Source organism: Salvelinus alpinus, chromosome 2 (assembly GCF_045679555.1).
Source record: "Salvelinus alpinus chromosome 2, SLU_Salpinus.1, whole genome shotgun sequence".
Lineage (NCBI taxonomy): Eukaryota > Metazoa > Chordata > Actinopteri > Salmoniformes > Salmonidae > Salvelinus > Salvelinus alpinus.
In genome coordinates, this window is record NC_092087.1 from 123,645,996 (window position 1) to 123,664,376 (window position 18,381).

Sequence of the window (18,381 nt, forward strand, 5' to 3'; positions counted from 1 at the left end):
ACTAGCAAATGTAGCTATTTTAGTATATTGAGTGTACAAAACATTAGAAACACCTTCCTAATATTGAGTTGCACCCCCTTTTGCCCTCAGTTCATTTGCATATCAAAGTGCTACTGAGTCGCATGCATAGAGATATCTTGTTATATAACGTTTTCATTGGTCTCTTGAGAGAGACCCTTCCTCCATTGCTTTGGGTTGTTTAATCTCCTTTTGGAGAAAAATATGTTCCTCTCATGGTTTTTTCCCCCTCCTCTCCCAGGCGTCAGGAGCTGAGGGAGCTGCGTTTCCTGCAAAAAGAGGAACAGAGGGCCCAGCAGCAGCTCAGCAATAAACTGCAGCAGCAGAAAGAGCAGATATGCCGCCGCTTCGAACAGGAGACGACCGTGAGTCACTATCTATCTTGTCAAAGCCTCAGTGGGAGGTGCTTTGAGACCTATTGAACGGTACCGTGTAGTACTGTAATTGCATTTAGTGCTGTAGTACTAGAATTGCCTATTCGCGACCCTGGCCCCAGTCACACTGTGTCCAACCTAGCACAGTGACAGAAGATTGCCTACTGGTGTGGTCACAACCAATCCTGAAGGAGCATGCTAAACCACACATGACTGTGAAACAGTAAGCTGAATTAGTCCAGTAAGACCAGTTGGTCCCTGCCCAGTATTACAGAGGTATGTCCCGTCCACACCACAGCTTCCATGTGCCTTTTGCTCCTGTTACGTCATGACTTATTTCTGGACTAGGTAAATCCTCCTGTATGTCGGTCAAACTGCCACTCACAGTTTAGACAGAGACTGAATCCACTAGCCAGCTAGTAAATCCAAGGCAAATGGGATGCCATTGAAATGCCATGGCTTTCTGTAATATGCCAGTCATTCTTTGGTGACCAGTGTTTGGATACTAGTTCTATTTCTGGTGAAAGGGACGAACTGACACCGAATCAAAATGACACCCTCATTCTACAGAGTAAGAAGCGCCACTACGACCAGGAAGTGGAGAACCTGGAGAGACAGCAGAAGCAGACCATCGAGAGGCTGGAGCAGGAGCACACCAACCGGCTGAGGGACGAGGCCAAGCGCATCAAGGCCGAGCAGGACAAGGAGCTGTCCAAGTTCCAGAACATGCTCAAGAACCGCAAGAAAGAGGTAAGGAAGTAGTTGGCAGTGTGTCTTAGTGTTGCACGGTATACCCAAACTTCAGGACTTTTTCTATACTAGAACATGAAAAACGGTTCAGTACTTTCGGTTCTTCTGTCAAATGTGTCTCACGTCGTTTACTGATTGAGAGAGGATTGAGAGAGGTCTGGGCTGCATCATGTTAGCTCCCCTCTCATACTGACTAGTCTGTCCTGAGGAACCACTACACTCACTGGGAGTCTGGGCTGCATCATGTTAGCTCTCCTCTCATACTGACTCTAGTCTGTCCTGAGGAACCACTATACTCACTGGGAGTCTGGGCTGCATCATGTTAGCTCTCCTCTCATACTGACTAGTCTGTCCTGAGGAACCACTACACTCACTGGGAGTCTGGGCTACATCATGTTAGCTCTCCTCTCATACTGACTAGTCTGTCCTGAGGAACCACTACACTCACTGGGAGTCTGGGCTGCATCATGTTAGCTCTCCTCTCATACTGACTAGTCTGTCCTGAGGAACCACTACACTCACTGGGAGTCTGGGCTGCATCATGTTAGCTCCCCTCTCATACTGACTAGTCTGTCCTGAGGAACCACTACACTCACTGGGAGTCTGGGCTGCATCATGTTAGCTCCCCTCTCATACTGACTCTAGTCTGTCCTGAGGAACCACTACACTCACTGGGAGTCTGGGCTGCATCATGTTAGCTCCCCTCTCATACTGACTAGTCTGTCCTGAGGAACCACTACACTCACTGGGAGTCTGGGCTGCATCATGTTAGCTCCCCTCTCATACTGACTCTAGTCTGTCCTGAGGAACCACTACACTCACTGGGAGTCTGGGCTGCATCATGTTAGCTCCCCTCTCATACTGACTAGTCTGTCCTGAGGAACCACTACACTCACTGGGAGTCTGGGCTACATCATGTTAGCTCTCCTCTCATACTGACTAGTCTGTCCTGAGGAACCACTACACTCACTGGGAGTCTGGGCTGCATCATGTTAGCTCCCCTCTCATACTGACTAGTCTGTCCTGAGGAACCACTATACTCACTGGGAGTCTGGGCTGCATCATGTTAGCTCCCCTCTCATACTGACTAGTCTGTCCTGAGGAACCACTACACTCACTGGGAGTCTGGGCTGCATCATGTTAGCTCACCTCTCATACTGACTAGTCTGTCCTGAGGAACCACTATACTCACTGGGAGTCTGGGCTGCATCATGTTAGCTCCCCTCTCATACTGACTAGTCTGTCCTGAGGAACCACTACACTCACTGGGAGTCTGGGCTGCATCATGTTAGCTCTCCTCTCATACTGACTCTAGTCTGTCCTGAGGAACCACTATACTCACTGGGAGTCTGGGCTGCATCATGTTAGCTCTCCTCTCATACTGACTCTAGTCTGTCCTGAGGAACCACTACACTCACTGGGAGTCTGGGCTGCATCATGTTAGCTCTCCTCTCATACTGACTCTAGTCTGTCCTGAGGAACCACTATACTCACTGGGAGTCTGGGCTGCATCATGTTAGCTCTCCTCTCATACTGACTCTAGTCTGTCCTGAGGAACCACTACACTCACTGGGAGTCTGGGCTGCATCATGTTAGCTCTCCTCTCATACTGACTCTAGTCTGTCCTGAGGAACCACTACACTCACTGGGAGTCTGGGCTGCATCATGTTAGCTCCCCTCTCATACTGACTAGTCTGTCCTGAGGAACCACTATACTCACTGGGAGTCTGGGCTGCATCATGTTAGCTCTCCTCTCATACTGACTAGTCTGTCCTGAGGAACCACTACACTCACTGGGAGTCTGGGCTGCATCATGTTAGCTCTCCTCTCATACTGCACAGAAGTTAACACACTTGAATAATGCAACACAGAATGTAGAAATTGTGCAACTGTTAATTACTGTCCGCAAAACAATGTTCATTACAGGCTAGAACACTTTACAATGTAATAAGATAACTTTTTAGCTTCCAGCTTTGTAGGCTAACTTTCCTTGCTAGCTTACAGCTGAAGTTATCAATTCCCTACCCTAGGACTTTGTTTGTGATAATAATGCAAACCATAATGCAAAATATGCTGATTTCAAAGCTGATTGTCACCAAAAACCATACAGTCATTGCCAAAAAACGTTATTCATTCACTTGGTCTCCCTCGCCTCAAGTCTCTCCTGTCACTGTGTTTGAATGACATCATTAAGTGTTAGACACAGCGGGCACACTTTTATAAAAGAAGATATTGCTTCTGCTATGCAAATGTTGTTGATCGGTACAATAAAACAAGGCCACAAATGGAAGGGAAATGGATTGTTTTTCATCTGTTACCACATTAAATCAGCCAAAACAAGCATGCACACACTCCCAAGGCCTGATTAATACAGGTGCTGACTCCTCGAAGCCCAAGCACATAAGGGGCCCAAAAGGCAGAGCCATTTTTTAAAATGTATATAAAGGGAGGGGCTATGATTTCTTAATCCGGCCCTGCACACTCCTATTGAATATGCATTCATCTGTATTGTGAAAAGGCCTATGCTACATCTTGATTTACCCAGTTTATCAATAGAGATTTACCATTCAAATAAATGACTACCATTATGTTATGTATTTAGATTAGTAAAAACGAAGTCAAATTGTATGCTTGTATAATTGATTCATTAATGCATACATGGCTATCTGGATCAAGTGCCATTCTGTACATTTGGCCAATGCGCCTTTTTTAGCCGTGGTATAGTGGTGGTATCAAGTACCATGATACTAATCCTGGTATCGTTATCAAAGTCACATTTTTGGTATCATGACAACACTAGTGTGCGTGTGGTATGTGAATGTTGTAACTGATGCTGTGTGTGTGCTTGCGGTGTACAGTACATTTGTGGAAAATAAACATGTTGATCCGTCTTAGATTAGGCTAAGCAGCGATTAGATTCTCATTGGCTGTCTGTGATTTGCAGGATTGTTTTCACTACAATGTCTTGCTGTTACATTTGACATTTCAGTCATTTAGCAGACTCTTATCCAGAGCAACTTAGTCACCTTAAGATAGCTTGGTGAGAATATCACCGTTGTCGCCACATATCACCGTTGTCGCCACATATCACCGTTGTCGCCACATATCACCGTTGTCGCCACATACATTTTTCCTCAGTAAAGAAGCTATCAGCAAAGTCAGTGCTGGTAGGAAAAGACCACAAGGACTAGTTGTCTTTTCAACAACAACAACACTTATTGAAAGACAAAAATATACTAAGCTACTCTTGCAGAGATTAATTGTTTTCCCAGGCTATCGATGAGCTCTGTTGAACTGGATCACTAAGAGTGGTTTTAATATGCATGATGTACTGTTGAACTGGATCACTAAGAGTGGTTTTAATATGCATGATGTACTGTTGAACTGGATCACTAGAAGTGGTTTTAATATGCATGATGTACTGTTGAACCGGATCACTAGAAGTGGTTTTAATATGCATGATGTACTGTTGAACCGGATCACTAGAAGTGGTTTTAATATGCATGATGTACTGTTGAACTGGATCACTAAGAGTGGTTTTAATATGCATGATGTACTGTTGAACTGGATCACTAAGAGTGGTTTTAATATGCATGATGTACTGTTGAACTGGATCACTAAGAGTGGTTTTAATATGCATGATGTACTGTTGAACTGGATCACTTAAAGGTGTTTTAATATGCATGATGTACTGTTGAACTGGATCACTAAAAGTGGTTTTAATATGCATGATGTACTGTTGAACTGGATCACTAAAAGTGGTTTTAATATGCATGATGTACTGTTGAACTGGATCACTAAGAGTGGTTTTAATATGCATGATGTACTGTTGAACCGGATAACTAGAAGTGGTTTTAATATGCATGATGTACTGTTGAACTGGATCACTAAAAGGTGTTTTAATATGCATGATGTACTGTTGAACTGGATCACTAAAAGGTGTTTTAATATGCATGATGTACTGTTGAACTGGATCACGAAGAGTGGTTTTAATATGCATGTATTGGTGACATCATGCCACAAGAAATTCTAAGAACTAGTCTTATTTTCAATGTCTTACGTTTCACAGGGTAGTTAAGTCCAGCTGACAGAGATGATATATTCTCAATCTTGTTTGGAAGGGTTTCCCTTGTTTAGCATTGACAGTCATGTGAATGTTTAGATGTCTATCCATGTGCGCCCCAGTTCGTCCTCACTATTAATCCCATAGTGTGCCATCGTAAGAGGATAGCCCAATCAGCACGACAATCCAATGCCTATTTATAGCAGCTAGCGTTTTACTGACACACCTGTGGTTACAGTAGATCTCTCTCATAGGGTTCATATAACCTGTGTCTAAATCAGTCTGAAACGGTCACTTCTCATCACCTGATCTCAGATCTGTAGCCTATGTGCTGTATCCAAATGATTCTGACTAGGCTATAGGCCGAGATGTTGGCTCATGCAGCGCATACATACAAATCTGGCACCAGGCTACTTCTCATAAACTTTGGCTAATAAGTTGAAACACAAATCCATATCAAAGCCTTGTTGTGCCTGTGTTGTTTCTGCTGTCACTGTGGTGTGTTTGTTTGTGGGCTGCCTCATGCCGTAGTTCAAACAGGAAATGCGACTCTCGCCCAGGCACAAGAGAAACGCTATCGTGAAACGGGGGGAAAAGGACATAATCACAACTCCACGTGAAGAGGTAGTTTGTTGTGGAAAACTTGTGGTGTGGCTTTCCTACTTGGACTGTCCCTTCAATGTCAGTCTTCAATTCCTCCGTTGACTGCTTTCAAGATCACTGTCATTTAGCGCCTTTGGGAATTTTGGGGCTAATCTTTTTTTCCAAAACTTGTCTTTTGTGTGGTTTGTTTTTGGTTAAAAATAGAGTGTGTGTGTATGTATTATTCTACAGTAGATCATTTTCATTCAAAACTAATCAAGTAGGCTTACAGTTTCTTCCAGCACAAGTTACAGTACAGTCCAACACCTATTGATGTGTTTTCTAACACAATCCACCCACCTGTGAATCACAGTGGAACACATTGCCTGTATATTACGGGGGTGTAACAGTGTGTCAGTGGAATGGTTAACTTAGCCAGCAATGTTTATGGATGAGTGGCTGATGATTAGTAGAGTATAATCTGTTCTGGTCTACAATGTGTGGCCCAGGTTACTGTGCTGTATGGAGCCTGAGTGCCAGTCTGCTTGTGCACTATTGCCAACTCCTTTTCCCATACGGTCATGCATGATAACGAGTGTTGGCAGTAATGCAACAAACAGACTGGCATTCAGGCTACATGTTATGAGTTCGTAGAGTATAGGTCTAATCTGTTGTGATCTACAGGGAGTGGCCCAGGGTATGAACCTATCTTTTCAGTTGTCCTCCTGCACTCTCTTCAACGCCCCCATGCAGGATGTAAGTTGTAAGATTCCCCCCCTTGGTTTGAAATGTGTCCTCTTCCTGCTCTCTCACATGGCAGTAGATTCACTCAGTGACTTTGAGACGGCGGGGTTTATGTTGGTGCGTGTGTGTGAGTGGAATGCTTTGTGGGCGTTCTCCTTTCCTTAACACCTGGACTGATCAACATGTGGAGGGCTGGTTTAAAGGGAATGCAGCAGTGTTCTATTTTGGGATTTGGCCGACACATTTCTATAGAGGAAATGCCATCAACCCTGAACATTTCAATCAACCTGGAACTTAGCAATGAAAAAACAACATTCACAGTGCATTGCCCATAAACGAGTCAGGTCCGCCAGTCGACATCCGGTGCTCTACGTTTTCGATGACCCAGCACATCTAGTCTACGTCCTGTCGCCACGTTGTTGCCAGCTTCCACAGTGTGGTCCATTAACTCAAGCCATACTTATCCCCAGGTAAACTCTTTAAAAAATATATATATATGTTTATGGAAACCCATAGCCCAGACCCAGGCCCCATACAGTAGGGTTGGTCAGATTACGTGTCTGTCCTGATGGGGGGGGAGGGGGGGTAACATCAACAAGCTATATCTGTCTGCCAGCCTCGCTACTCTACGGTGACTCTCTCTCTCGTGCTGTTGGAGTCGACTGGGGGAACTAGAGCAGGTGAGGTGAAGACAGCCATTCCAAATTGACGGACAGACACGTGTTGTTTGGCGTCGTCAGCCTGTGGTTTCTGTTTGCCGTGCTATTACGGGTTGGTTTGAATCTCTCTTCTGTTCATCTCTTAAACTGTACCGACACAGTTCTCTCCTGGTGTTTCTTAATTTACTCAAGTGACATTGTAGGCCTGGTTTTACGGCTGTATTGGCAATCTGAGTAAGTGTAACAACTCATCGACTAACTAAGAAATGACACAGTGGTCTGTGACTCCTGGTGTGTTTTGGTTCTGTGAATTTGGTCTCAGTTGGCCTGCTAATGGCCTTTTCATTTGACTAATATCACTCTCTTTCTCTCTTCTTCTGTCTGGATCACACAGTGTATAGCAGAGGTACTCAACTCCTACCCTAAGAGGTCCGGAGCCTGCTGGTTTTCTGTTCTACTTGACAATGAATTGCAAACACCTGGTGTCCCAGGTCTAAATCAGTCCCTGATTAGAGGGGAACAATGAAAAAATGCGGTGGAACTGGCTTGAAGGTCCAGAGTGTAGTTTGAGAGGCATATAGAGATTCTTTACTTATCCAGCTGTCTTTCCCTCTTCTTCCTCAGGAGCAGGAGTTCCTGCAGAAACAGCAGCAGGAGCTGGACTGCGACCTGAAGAAGATCATCCAGCAACACAAACACGAGCTGGCCACCATCGAGAGAGACTGTCTCAACCACAAACAACAGCTCCTCAGAGGTGAAGATGCAGCTCTCTGCGTGATACATAAACTATAGATAGGTACTCAGTCATAGCACCTTTCAGAGGGGAGAAACCCTGCCTTAACCACACACAGAATATGCATAGCTCTGTGTGAGACGCAAGTAGCACAGATGCACATTGCACTAGGATAGATACACTACCTTACAAAGGTCAGAGTCACCACATAGAAACACAGTCTACCCTAGCCACTATCACCAGCATACTTAAAGGTAATATGGTCAACCTCACTGTTTGTGTGTGAGATGGAAACCGTAAACCCACAGTGACACAGTATATAACTGAAAACAGAAGCTCTACAGAGTTCAACCTAAGGCCCCATCAGGCCTTGACTCTAGTTGAGCCATAAGGCACGGGGGGGTGTGGTATATGGCCAATATTAAGCACGACGCAACCCGGAGTGCCTGGATACAACCCTTAGCCGTGGTATATTGGCCATATACCACAAACCCTGAGCTGCCTTATTGCTATTATAAACTGGTTACCAATGTGAAAATACATGTTTTGTCATACCCGTGGTATACTTTCTGATATACCACGGCTTTCAGCCAATCAGCATGCAGGGTTCGAACCACCCAGTTTATAATGCCTATTAATGCTGAGAACCTAACATGAACTGAACTGAAGAGCAGCCTACTAACCCTGCCTGGTCAGATTCCAGTCACCCCATACACATCAGCTTATAGAAATAGCTCCACAGAAATGTTCACAAGCTCCAGGCCTTGATGACTTGCTGATTTGAAAGGTATGAACCATGTTTGAAAGATAAAGAAAAAACACATTCCAAGCTAACCAGTTAGTCAAATCTAGTGACATGTTGTTTTTGGGTGCCAAGATTCGTCAACGTCAAATACAAAGGAATACAGATGAAAGATCTGATTACAATGGTGTGGTATTGTATCTGGTAATAATATGCTGAACTTCCGTGTAATGCAGTGTTTCCTTGTACTGAGTTTGTGTCTTTGGTCTTTGCAGCACGGGAAGCAGCAATGTGGGAGCTGGAAGAGCGCCACCTACAGGAGAAACACCAGTTGTTTAAACAACAGCTGAAAGACCAGTACTTCATGCAGAGACACCAGCTGCTCAAGAGACACGAGAAGGTACAGTGAGGCTTCCAGATAGACAAACAACAGCTGATTCAGGATCAGATCTCATAAGCCTAGTCCTGAACAACCACTTGAGCAAAATACCTGAACAGTTTGGGGGAAAGAGTGAGGCATAATACTGAATGACTAGTTTTGACTAGTTGACTAGTTTTGACATCTTAAATCAGATTGGAAATATGCCTGGGTATATCTCTTTCTGCATTCAACAATGATGCGTCATTGTTTTGCCAAATGCGGACTGAGTAACGTTGACAAGACAACTACATGGCTAACACTTTGGCAACCCTTCTAGTATCTCAAATATCTCATTTCTATGGAAGCTAATGATGTGTTTCTGGCCCCCCTATACCTCCTTCCCCCCCCTCCCTACATCATTTCCCTCCCTTCCCCTCTCTCTCCACTCCCTCCCCCTCTATCTCTCCCTCTTTCCTTCCCTCTCTCTCTCTCCCTCTTTCCTTCCCTATCTTCCTCCCTCTCTCTCTCCTTCTTTCCCTCTCTCTCTCCTTCTTTCTCTCTCCTTCTTTCCCTCTCTCTCTCCTTCTTTCTCTCTCCTTCTTTCCCTCTCTCTCTCCTTCTTTCTCTCTCCTTCTTTCCCTCTCTCTCCTTCTTTCTCTCTCCTTCTTTCCCTCTCTCTCTCCTTCTTTCTCTCTCCTTCTTTCCCTCTCTCTCTCTGTCTCTCTCTCTCTGTCTCTCTGTCTCTCTCTCTCTCTGTCTCTCTCTCTCTGTCTCTCTCTCTCTCTGTCTCTCTGTCTCTCTGTGTCTCTGTCTCTCTGTGTCTCTGTCTCTCTCTGTCTCTCTGTCTCTGTGTCTCTCTGTCTCTGTGTCTCTGTGTGTGTAGGAGATGGAGCAGATGCAGCGCTACAACCAGCGTCTGATTGAGGAGATGAAGAACAGGCAGACACAGGAGAGGGCCCGCTTACCCAAGATCCAGCGCAGCGATGCCAAGACGCGCATGGCCATGTTCAAGAAGAGCCTCCGAATCACTGGGGGCCCCATCACACCCGAGCAGGAGAGGGAGAAGGTCAAACAGGTGAGAGATAAAGGTTTTATCAAATTTTATTGGACACATGCACATATTTAGCAGATGTTATTGTGGGTGTAGCGAAATGCTTGTGAAATGCTTGTGTTCCTAGCTCCAACAGAGCAGTAGTATCTAATCATTCACAACAATACACACAATCTAAAAGTAAAAGAATGGAATTAATAAATATATAAATATTAGGATGAGCAATGTCGGAGTGGCATTGACTACAGTAGAATAGAATACAGTATATACACATGAGATGAGTGAAGCAGTATTTAAACATTATTAAAGTGACTAGTGTTCCATTATTAAAGTGACCAGTGACTCCATGTCTATGTATATAAGGCAGCAGCCTCTATGATGCCGGGTTGAGTAACCAGGTGGTAGCTGGCTAGTGACGGCTATTTAACAGTCTGATGGCCTTGAGATAGAAGCTGTTTTTCAGTCTCTCGGTCCTAGCTGTGATGCACCTGTACAGACCTTGCCTTCTGGATGATAGCGGGGTGAACAGGCCGTGACTCAGGTGGTTGATGTCCTTGATGATATTTTTGGCCTCCCTGCGACATCGGGTGCTGTAGGTGTCCTGGAGGGCAGGTAGTTGCCCCCAGTAATGGATTGGGCAGACCGCACCACCCTTGGGAGAGCTCTGCGGTTGCGGGCGGTGCAGTTGCCCGACAGGATGCTCTCAATTGTGCATCTGTAAAAGTTTGTCAGGGTCTTAGGGGCCAAGCCAAATTTTTTCAGCCTCCTGAGGTTGAAGAGGCGCTGTTGCGCCTTCTTCACCACACTGTCTGTGTGGTTGGACCATTTTAGATTGTCAGTGATGTGTACGCCCGAGGAACTTGAAGCTTTCCACCTTCTCCACTGCGGTTCTGTCTGTGGATAGGGGCATGCTTCCTCTGCTGTTTCCTGAAGTCCACGATCAGCTCCTTTGTTTTGTTGACGCTGCGGGAGAGGTTATTTTCCTGGCACCACTCCACCAGGGTCCTCACCTCCTCCCTGTAGGCGTTCTCATCATTGTTGGTAATCAGTTGTCATCTGCAAACTTAATGATTGAGTTGACTGCGTGGCCACACACGTCTTCATGGGTGAACAGGGAGTACAGGAGGGGGCTGAGCTGTGTTTTTTCCTACCTTCACCATCTGGGGGAGGCCCGTCAGGAAGTCCAGGACCCAGTTGCACAGGACGGGGTTCAGACCCAGGGCCCCAAGCTTAATGATGAGCTTGGAGGGTACTATGGTGTTGAAGGCTGAGCTATAGTCAATGAACAGCATTCTTACGTAGGTATTCCTCTTGTCCAGATGGGTTAGGGCAGTGCGATGGCGTTTGCATCATCTGTGGATCTATTAGGGCGGTAAGACAATTTAAGTGGGTTTAATGTGTCAGGTAAGGTAGAGGTAATATGATCCTTGACTAGTCTCTCAAAGCACTTCATGATGACAGAAGTGAGTCATTTAGTTCAGTTATCTTTTCTTTCTTGGGTACAGGGACAATGCTGGACATCTTGAAGCAAGTGGGGACAGCAGACCGGGATAGGGAGAGATTGAATATGTCCGTAAACACTCCAGCCAACTGGTCTGCGCATGCTCTGAGGACGCGGCTAGGGATGCCGTCTTAGTCGGAAGCCTTGCGATGGTTAACACGCTTAAATGTTTTACTCACATCGGCCACGGAGAACGAGAGCCCACAGTCCTTGGGAGCGGGCCGCGTCAGTGGCTCTGTGTTTTCCTCAAAGCAGGCGAAGAAGGTGTTTATCTTGTCCGGGAGCAAGACGTCGGTGTACGTGATGTGGATGGTTTTCCCTTTGTACTCCGTGATTGTCCGTTGACCCTGCCACATACGTCTCGTGTCTGAGCCGTTGAATTGTAGCTCCACTTTGTCTCTGTACTGAAGTTTTGCTTGTTTGATTGCCTTATGGTGGGAATAACTACACTGTTTCTATTTGAACATATTCCCAGTCACCTTGCCATGGTTAAATGCGGTGGTTTGCGCTTTCAGTTTTGCGCCAATGCTGCCAGCTAATGAGGGATTATAGACATTGCTTTCAGTGGAGACAGAAGTAAAGTCTCAGCGCTTGTTGATCCAAGTCAAAGGGACTTTCCCAGGCACTGAAGGATTTACAGTACTTTCGGCAATGCTAGGTCAAGCTTGAGACTCCCAGTGCAAATTAAGCATGTATCAAGTTCCAACTGTAATTGGGCCTATTTTAATACTCGTGGGAGTTGAATAAGTGAGATGTTTCTGTGTGTTTGACAGTTTGCAGCCCAGGAGGAGAAAAGGCAGAAGAATGAGAGGCTCCACCAGCACCAGAAACATGAGAACCAGATGAGAGACCTGCAACTGCAGTGTGACGCCAACATCAGGGAGCTGCAGCAGTTACAGGTACACTCTCAGAAATAAAGCTGTAGATTTGTTCCTTGTAAGTGGCAAAAATGGACCTCTACCATAGACCACTTAAACGTGTACAATATTTCCACTCACGGGTGGCCAAAAATAACTATCTGAAAGGCACTCCACCGCTGTGGCAAGCCTCCAATACAATTTCCCAATTTGCCTTTTTGATTGAATTGTAGAGTTACCACCCATGACTGTATTTGTTAGTAACAGAAACATTGTTGTTAAATTCTTTCATTTTCAGTCATGTGGCCTTCACCAAGTGAGTTCCTAAGCATATATTACCATTACAATTAAACTCCTTATGACAATATATTACATATCTCATGAGGCCTTATTTTGAGGCCTAGTTTTACCCTAATACAGTGTCATGAAACTCATGGTTTATAGGACACATCAGGCCTGCTTCCAAAATTCCCAGATTTTTGGAAAATTCTGTTTGAAGCATTTCGTCCTTATTCCCTCCTGTTTCCAGGAATCTTAAGACTGTGATTTCTAGAAAACCTGGGAAGTTCACCAGAACTTTGCAAGTCTACCCGCAAGTCATTTTATGCTGGTTTGCAAAGTGATTTGTAATTCCTATTGGAATCCAGACAGAGTTAAGATATCCAACTGTTGGAATTGTATTCACCTGCAACCTGCATTCATAATGACTGCCAGAGTTAGGAACATTTTGAGGAGACTACCTAAATTGGAACAACTATTTCAGTAATGGGAGAAAAAAATCGAACTAACTGATTGGATTAGTTTAGGAACATTTATGTTATTTATCTTTGTGTAGCATAAGATTAATCAATCAAAGTACATGCAAAAACACAGATATTAAAAATATTCTTTAAAAAATCAACCTGCAGTTGAGCATGCTGGGAAATATGAAGATAATAATTATGGTACAAATGTGGCTTTTTGGGATACCGCCCCAGTGACAAAACCGTTAGTTCCTTTTAGGTGGCAAAAAGTCAGCATTGTATGGTGGGTATTGAGGGTAAACAAAATACATTTGTAACCTGGGAAATTAACCTTCACATTGTACCCCTTTTTTGAGTGTGATGATTGTACCTTTTTATATTCATAATATGGGTAACACAATTACTAAAATGTACCATTATACTCTTTGTCTGCACATGTACCCTCAAAGGTACGAAACAGTACCATGTGAGATCGTTATGTTTACCTCTGAAGCCACATTATGCATATTTTGATATTTTTGTACTCCAGGGAACAATACCTTACCCTTATTTCCAAGAGTGTATGGTATAAAATATATAGCACGCGCACGCACACATGCATATCAGGGAATCTGCAGTTGCACAAGGTGCAATAGAGAACACACACATAAGCACACCAACACACTTTGATTCATCTGTGATTCAGTATACCATGTAACACCCAATGTGTGTATTGTGTGTTTCAGAACGAGAAGTGCCACATCCTGATAGAGCACGAGACCCAGAAGCTGAAGGAGCTGGATGAGGAGCACATCCAGGAGCTGAAGGAGTGGAGGGAGAAACTACGACCCAGGAAGAAGGTAACCATTACACCAGTTAACCCTTGACAGGAAATGATTTCTCTTTTCTATTGAGTATTTGGCACATATTTTGTTTCGGAGATGAGATACTTGTAGTTGAAACACATGGTAGCAGGTAGGGTGGGAGGTAGCCTAACGGTTCCAGTGTTGGGCCAGTAACCGAAATCCGCTAGTTTGAATCCCAGAGCTGACAAGGTGAAACATTTGTCCATGTGTCCTTGAGCAAGACACTTAACCCTAATTGCTTCACTGATAATGCCTGACCCTGACTGTGACCCCACTCTCTGAGGGTGTCTCAGGGGGATATGTAAAAAAAAAAACACATGCGTATCTTGTACATGTGTAAAACAGTACGAATATAAGCAGCCGCCAAATTATTATTATGTAATCTCTTGCTTGTGATCCGCTCACCAACCATTTGTCTGTTGTTCTTAGGCTCTGGAGGAAGAGTTTGCCAGGAAGCTTCAGGAGCAGGTGGTCTTCTTTAAGATGAGTGGAGAGTCAGAGTGCCTTAACCCCTCAGCCCAGAGCCGCATCTCCAAGTTCTACCCCATCCCCAGTGTCCACTCCACTGGCTTCTAGGGGTTAACCGTATCATGACACTCCGGATGGACATAAACATATATCCACACCCACATATTGAAGGCACACACAATGAATAGATATACACACTCTGGATGGATACACACACACATACAAATAGACTGACACACACACACACACACACACACACACACACAGACTAATAAGATTGAGCCTCTGCTGCCTTGCCCCGTCTCCACTGATGACAATCAGGGGGGCGAAGGGGCGATATCTCAGAGGGGTGTGTTTGTACCCCTGTAAGGGTGTGTGTACCCCTCTATCGGTTTCTGGACGAGGATGGGACAGTAGCCCTCAAGCTACAGACTGTGTTAATCATGAAGACCCTTTTAATGGTGAGCTGTTATACATAATTTACCTCTTTTTCATTGTATAGGGTCGTGTTCAGTCGGGCACACCGTAGCAAGAGTTTGAATTTGTGTTCTTATTGTAGAAGTAGTACCTCCCCGTTTCACTCCATTTCAAATCATTTTCCACTGACTGAACAAAACCCAGTTTTATTTCTTATAGCTTCCTCTTTTGAAATAAGTTATGAAGGAGATTCTTGACATTATGCATATTCAAATTTGATACTTTGGCACTGTGTTCCTCAAATCCTAGCCTCCAAGTCACTAAAGTGTCTCAGGCAGATTTAATTTATTTTATTGCTGATTCTTTTTCATTTGAGATTTTTTTTTTTTTCTTGAAGAATCTAGTGCCTGTATACTTTTATTTCAATGGACTGGCTTTTCAAATGTAAGCTTCCTCTGAAAAGAAACTGTTGCTGCTCGATTTTTATACCATTAGTTATTTGCACTAAATCAGGGCTGCCCAACCCTCTTCCTGATTCAACTAGTTAAGGTCTTGTTGAGCAGCTAATAAGTAGAATCAGGTGTGTTGAATTAGGGTTGGACTGAAAACCCACAGGACGGTAGACCCCCAGGAAGAGGGTTGAGCAGCCCTGCACTAAATATAAAGGATGAAGTAACATTTTGTACCACTGAAGTCCAATATTATAAACTTATATATCCAATATCCTTGGTGATGTTTTGAGAGAGCTAATGATCTGATAAGAATGTACTTTTGGTAAAGGATGAAAAGCAAATTTTTTATAATGAATCTTGACAAAGGCATGATATATTTTTATGCAATCACACAAGATATTGAATTTAGTTTCCAATGGACTAGGGAGTGACTGCCTGAAGTTGTACATGGATTTCAATGCAAGTTTGACTTCTTATGTTATAATTATGGTATCAAATGTTATTTTTTTGGAGCTTATTAACAACAGTTTGGGATTTACATTTTTCTGTCGGAAATGGTTCCTTTTTTCTAGCCTGGAATCCAAACTGAATCACTACTTTCACTGTTGTTTTACTTGAACATTTGTGAAAGGGTTGAGATTCCCAGGCTAGTATCTTTCTTCAGGTTTCATGAGCATGCCTCATGAGATTTGTTTCTCTCTTTTTGTAATTTGGTGTAGTCGGCGAGTGGCCATTTTGTTTTAGCATACCAAGGAGGGGGTATTAAAATGGTGTTTGTTTATATATCCAGACAGAGACGAGGTTTTCACTGTGGTTACTCAAATGGCGTTGTTATATAATTCGATAGAAATCTGTGAGGACCTATATGAAGGTATGTTTAGTTAGGATTTCATGCAAATGTTTGGTATGTCTGTGTACTGTTTATGAAATTGCCTCCCATTACCATATTCTTCAGTTCACTTGCATGGCTTTTGGGTTTGTTTGTAAGGAAACTATGATACTGTTTTATTATCATTCATACTAGCTAATAGCCTTAATGTATGAAGATACGGTATTCATGTTGTGGCCCTCTGTAGTTATTTTAATCAGACTTAGTTCAAGTCCCGCCCTCAAGTGATCTTTATATTCGTATAGCCTACTGTATCATAGTCAAATGTTTTGTTCGTTACTTATTTAATCTAAGGATAATGAATATGCCGTTATCATGAGTTGAACAGTTTTGATAACATTTTCAGAACTACAGTTTTAGCTTATTTTATGATAGATATCCATGATCTACTCTAAAGTGGTGGTAGTCAATAACCTTCAATACAGTTAAATCATTTATTAAAAAGGAACTGTTGGACCTGACTGGTTTAGGCCATCATGACTTCTGATTGGTCCATTTGTCATCTCACCCTTTTTTGATTGGCTGCAGGAACAACAATCAGTCGACGCTATTTTATAATTGGTCTGTAATAGTGGCAAACAAAAACAAAACATCATACACAATGAAGGAGTGCTGTGCACCTTACACAAAATGAAGATTCTCCGCCAGTAGTTATTTATGTGGAAATGTATCTTTACTACAGTATTGTAGTTTCCTCAATTGTCAAATAGTTGATTTCTAATCTGAAACTTAAACTGAATTGAAAATATAATTAAATACCAATCATGTCAATATGTGTTATGTTATTAGTGTCATGATTTCCTTCTGATTTTCAAATTGTATCATGATTGATTTCAGAATGTTGTTTGAAATTGAACTACCATTAAAAAATAATGTTTACTTTTATAGTTTATAGAATGCCTATGTACTGTAGATTTGCATTGTTCTGTAAATAAACAATTTCCTGTATACAATATAGCGTGTACCTGTTTCCTCAGTGAGTCTATAGCAACAATGTGAACCTTACGTTCCACTTTGATTCAATAAGTTAAACCAACCTTTATTTTTATAAAGTGATACCAGTACATTGAAAGGAGATTTTGACAATGGTTTGAGTTTCGTTCGATATACGAAATGTGTTTTTCCTCAAGTACAAAAGTACAATAACGATAATGGGACAAAAGCTATTGAATAAAAATAGCACACCCTGTTCTATTTTTCAACACATAGTTGAACTATTCCTGCTATCAACATGCAAGGAGGGGATTTGTAAACATACTCCAGATCAAACACTAGTAAAAATAGATCATAAAGACATCTTTGACACAACACAATACATCAGCGCATGGAATACTGTCCCGGTCAACAGTTTCTCCTATAGAAAACGATATATTTACATCGGTAATGTCTCCAAGGCATTAGGCCACAGTCATGTATGCTCATGACATATTTCATTGGACTTTCATTCACCTTTAATGAGTATTTATCAATCACTTGTTTCTCAAACACCAACATTCCTCTTTCTTCTGTTGGTCACGAGTGTGTGTTCTCCTGTGGAAAAATGTGAAATCTTAATGAAGCCATTTCTCTTTTGCATAACTAGGTCAGATCGATACATCATGCATAGCAGGGACACTTGTATTGAGGGTACTACCATCCTAGAATTACATATAGTGTCCCTAGAATGGATCCTACTGTAGGGAAAACTTGAATGGGTTCTCTGTGATTATCATGATGTACCTTTCTCCCCCTTTCCCCCCCTTTTCCACTCCAAACCAGGGAGGCCTGTACTTCCTGGGATGCCATCTAGTCCTGGTTAACCAGAATTCAGAGTGAAAGTGTCACAATGGGACTGATTTTATGACTTTGTCTCGCCTGAGTAGCTTAACACAATGGTTTACAAAGACCTGGCAAATGATCAAGAGCGCAACTCTAAAGATTTAAAAGGCGTAATGGTTCAAAAAGTACCTCTCTCTCCTTTGTGACCTGTATGTCCTATGTCCCCTTTCTGTCCTGGCCTTCCAGGGGGTCCCACAATGTTTCCATGGGCTATGGATGATACATAAGGTTATTTCATATGAAGTTAAAGCTGCAATCAGCATTTTGGCAAAGCTCCACCAATGTTCAATCGTGACAAATTGGACTTCACACTT

At 43.1% G+C, this 18,381-nt stretch overlaps 2 protein-coding genes across 3 annotated transcripts in view; one reads left to right on the plus strand and one right to left on the minus strand.

The window, feature by feature from the left end:
- The window catches only part of LOC139568542 (STE20-like serine/threonine-protein kinase), a 37,728-nt gene extending 20,526 nt beyond the window's left edge, over positions 1 to 17,202 (plus strand). The window contains exons 11-20 of one of the 2 annotated variants that reach the window (XM_071390445.1): positions 260 to 383; positions 963 to 1,142; positions 5,737 to 5,829; positions 6,472 to 6,543; positions 7,815 to 7,944; positions 8,941 to 9,065; positions 9,910 to 10,101; positions 12,352 to 12,477; positions 13,904 to 14,017; positions 14,453 to 17,202. In XM_071390445.1, the coding sequence (XP_071246546.1) occupies positions 260 to 383; positions 963 to 1,142; positions 5,737 to 5,829; positions 6,472 to 6,543; positions 7,815 to 7,944; positions 8,941 to 9,065; positions 9,910 to 10,101; positions 12,352 to 12,477; positions 13,904 to 14,017; positions 14,453 to 14,599 (1,303 nt within the window). In that variant the 3' untranslated portion in view covers positions 14,600 to 17,202. The remainder of the gene's footprint in view (positions 1 to 259; positions 384 to 962; positions 1,143 to 5,736; positions 5,830 to 6,471; positions 6,544 to 7,814; positions 7,945 to 8,940; positions 9,066 to 9,909; positions 10,102 to 12,351; positions 12,478 to 13,903; positions 14,018 to 14,452) is intronic. The other variant, XM_071390446.1, reaches the window with a different exon arrangement.
- Positions 16,650 to 18,381, minus strand: part of LOC139542432 (collagen alpha-1(XVII) chain-like) — a 35,085-nt gene continuing 33,353 nt past the window's right edge. The window contains 3 exon segments of the mRNA XM_071347856.1: positions 16,650 to 17,779; positions 17,969 to 18,040; positions 18,197 to 18,277. Coding sequence (XP_071203957.1) covers positions 17,730 to 17,779; positions 17,969 to 18,040; positions 18,197 to 18,277 — 203 coding nt within the window. The 3' untranslated portion in view covers positions 16,650 to 17,729.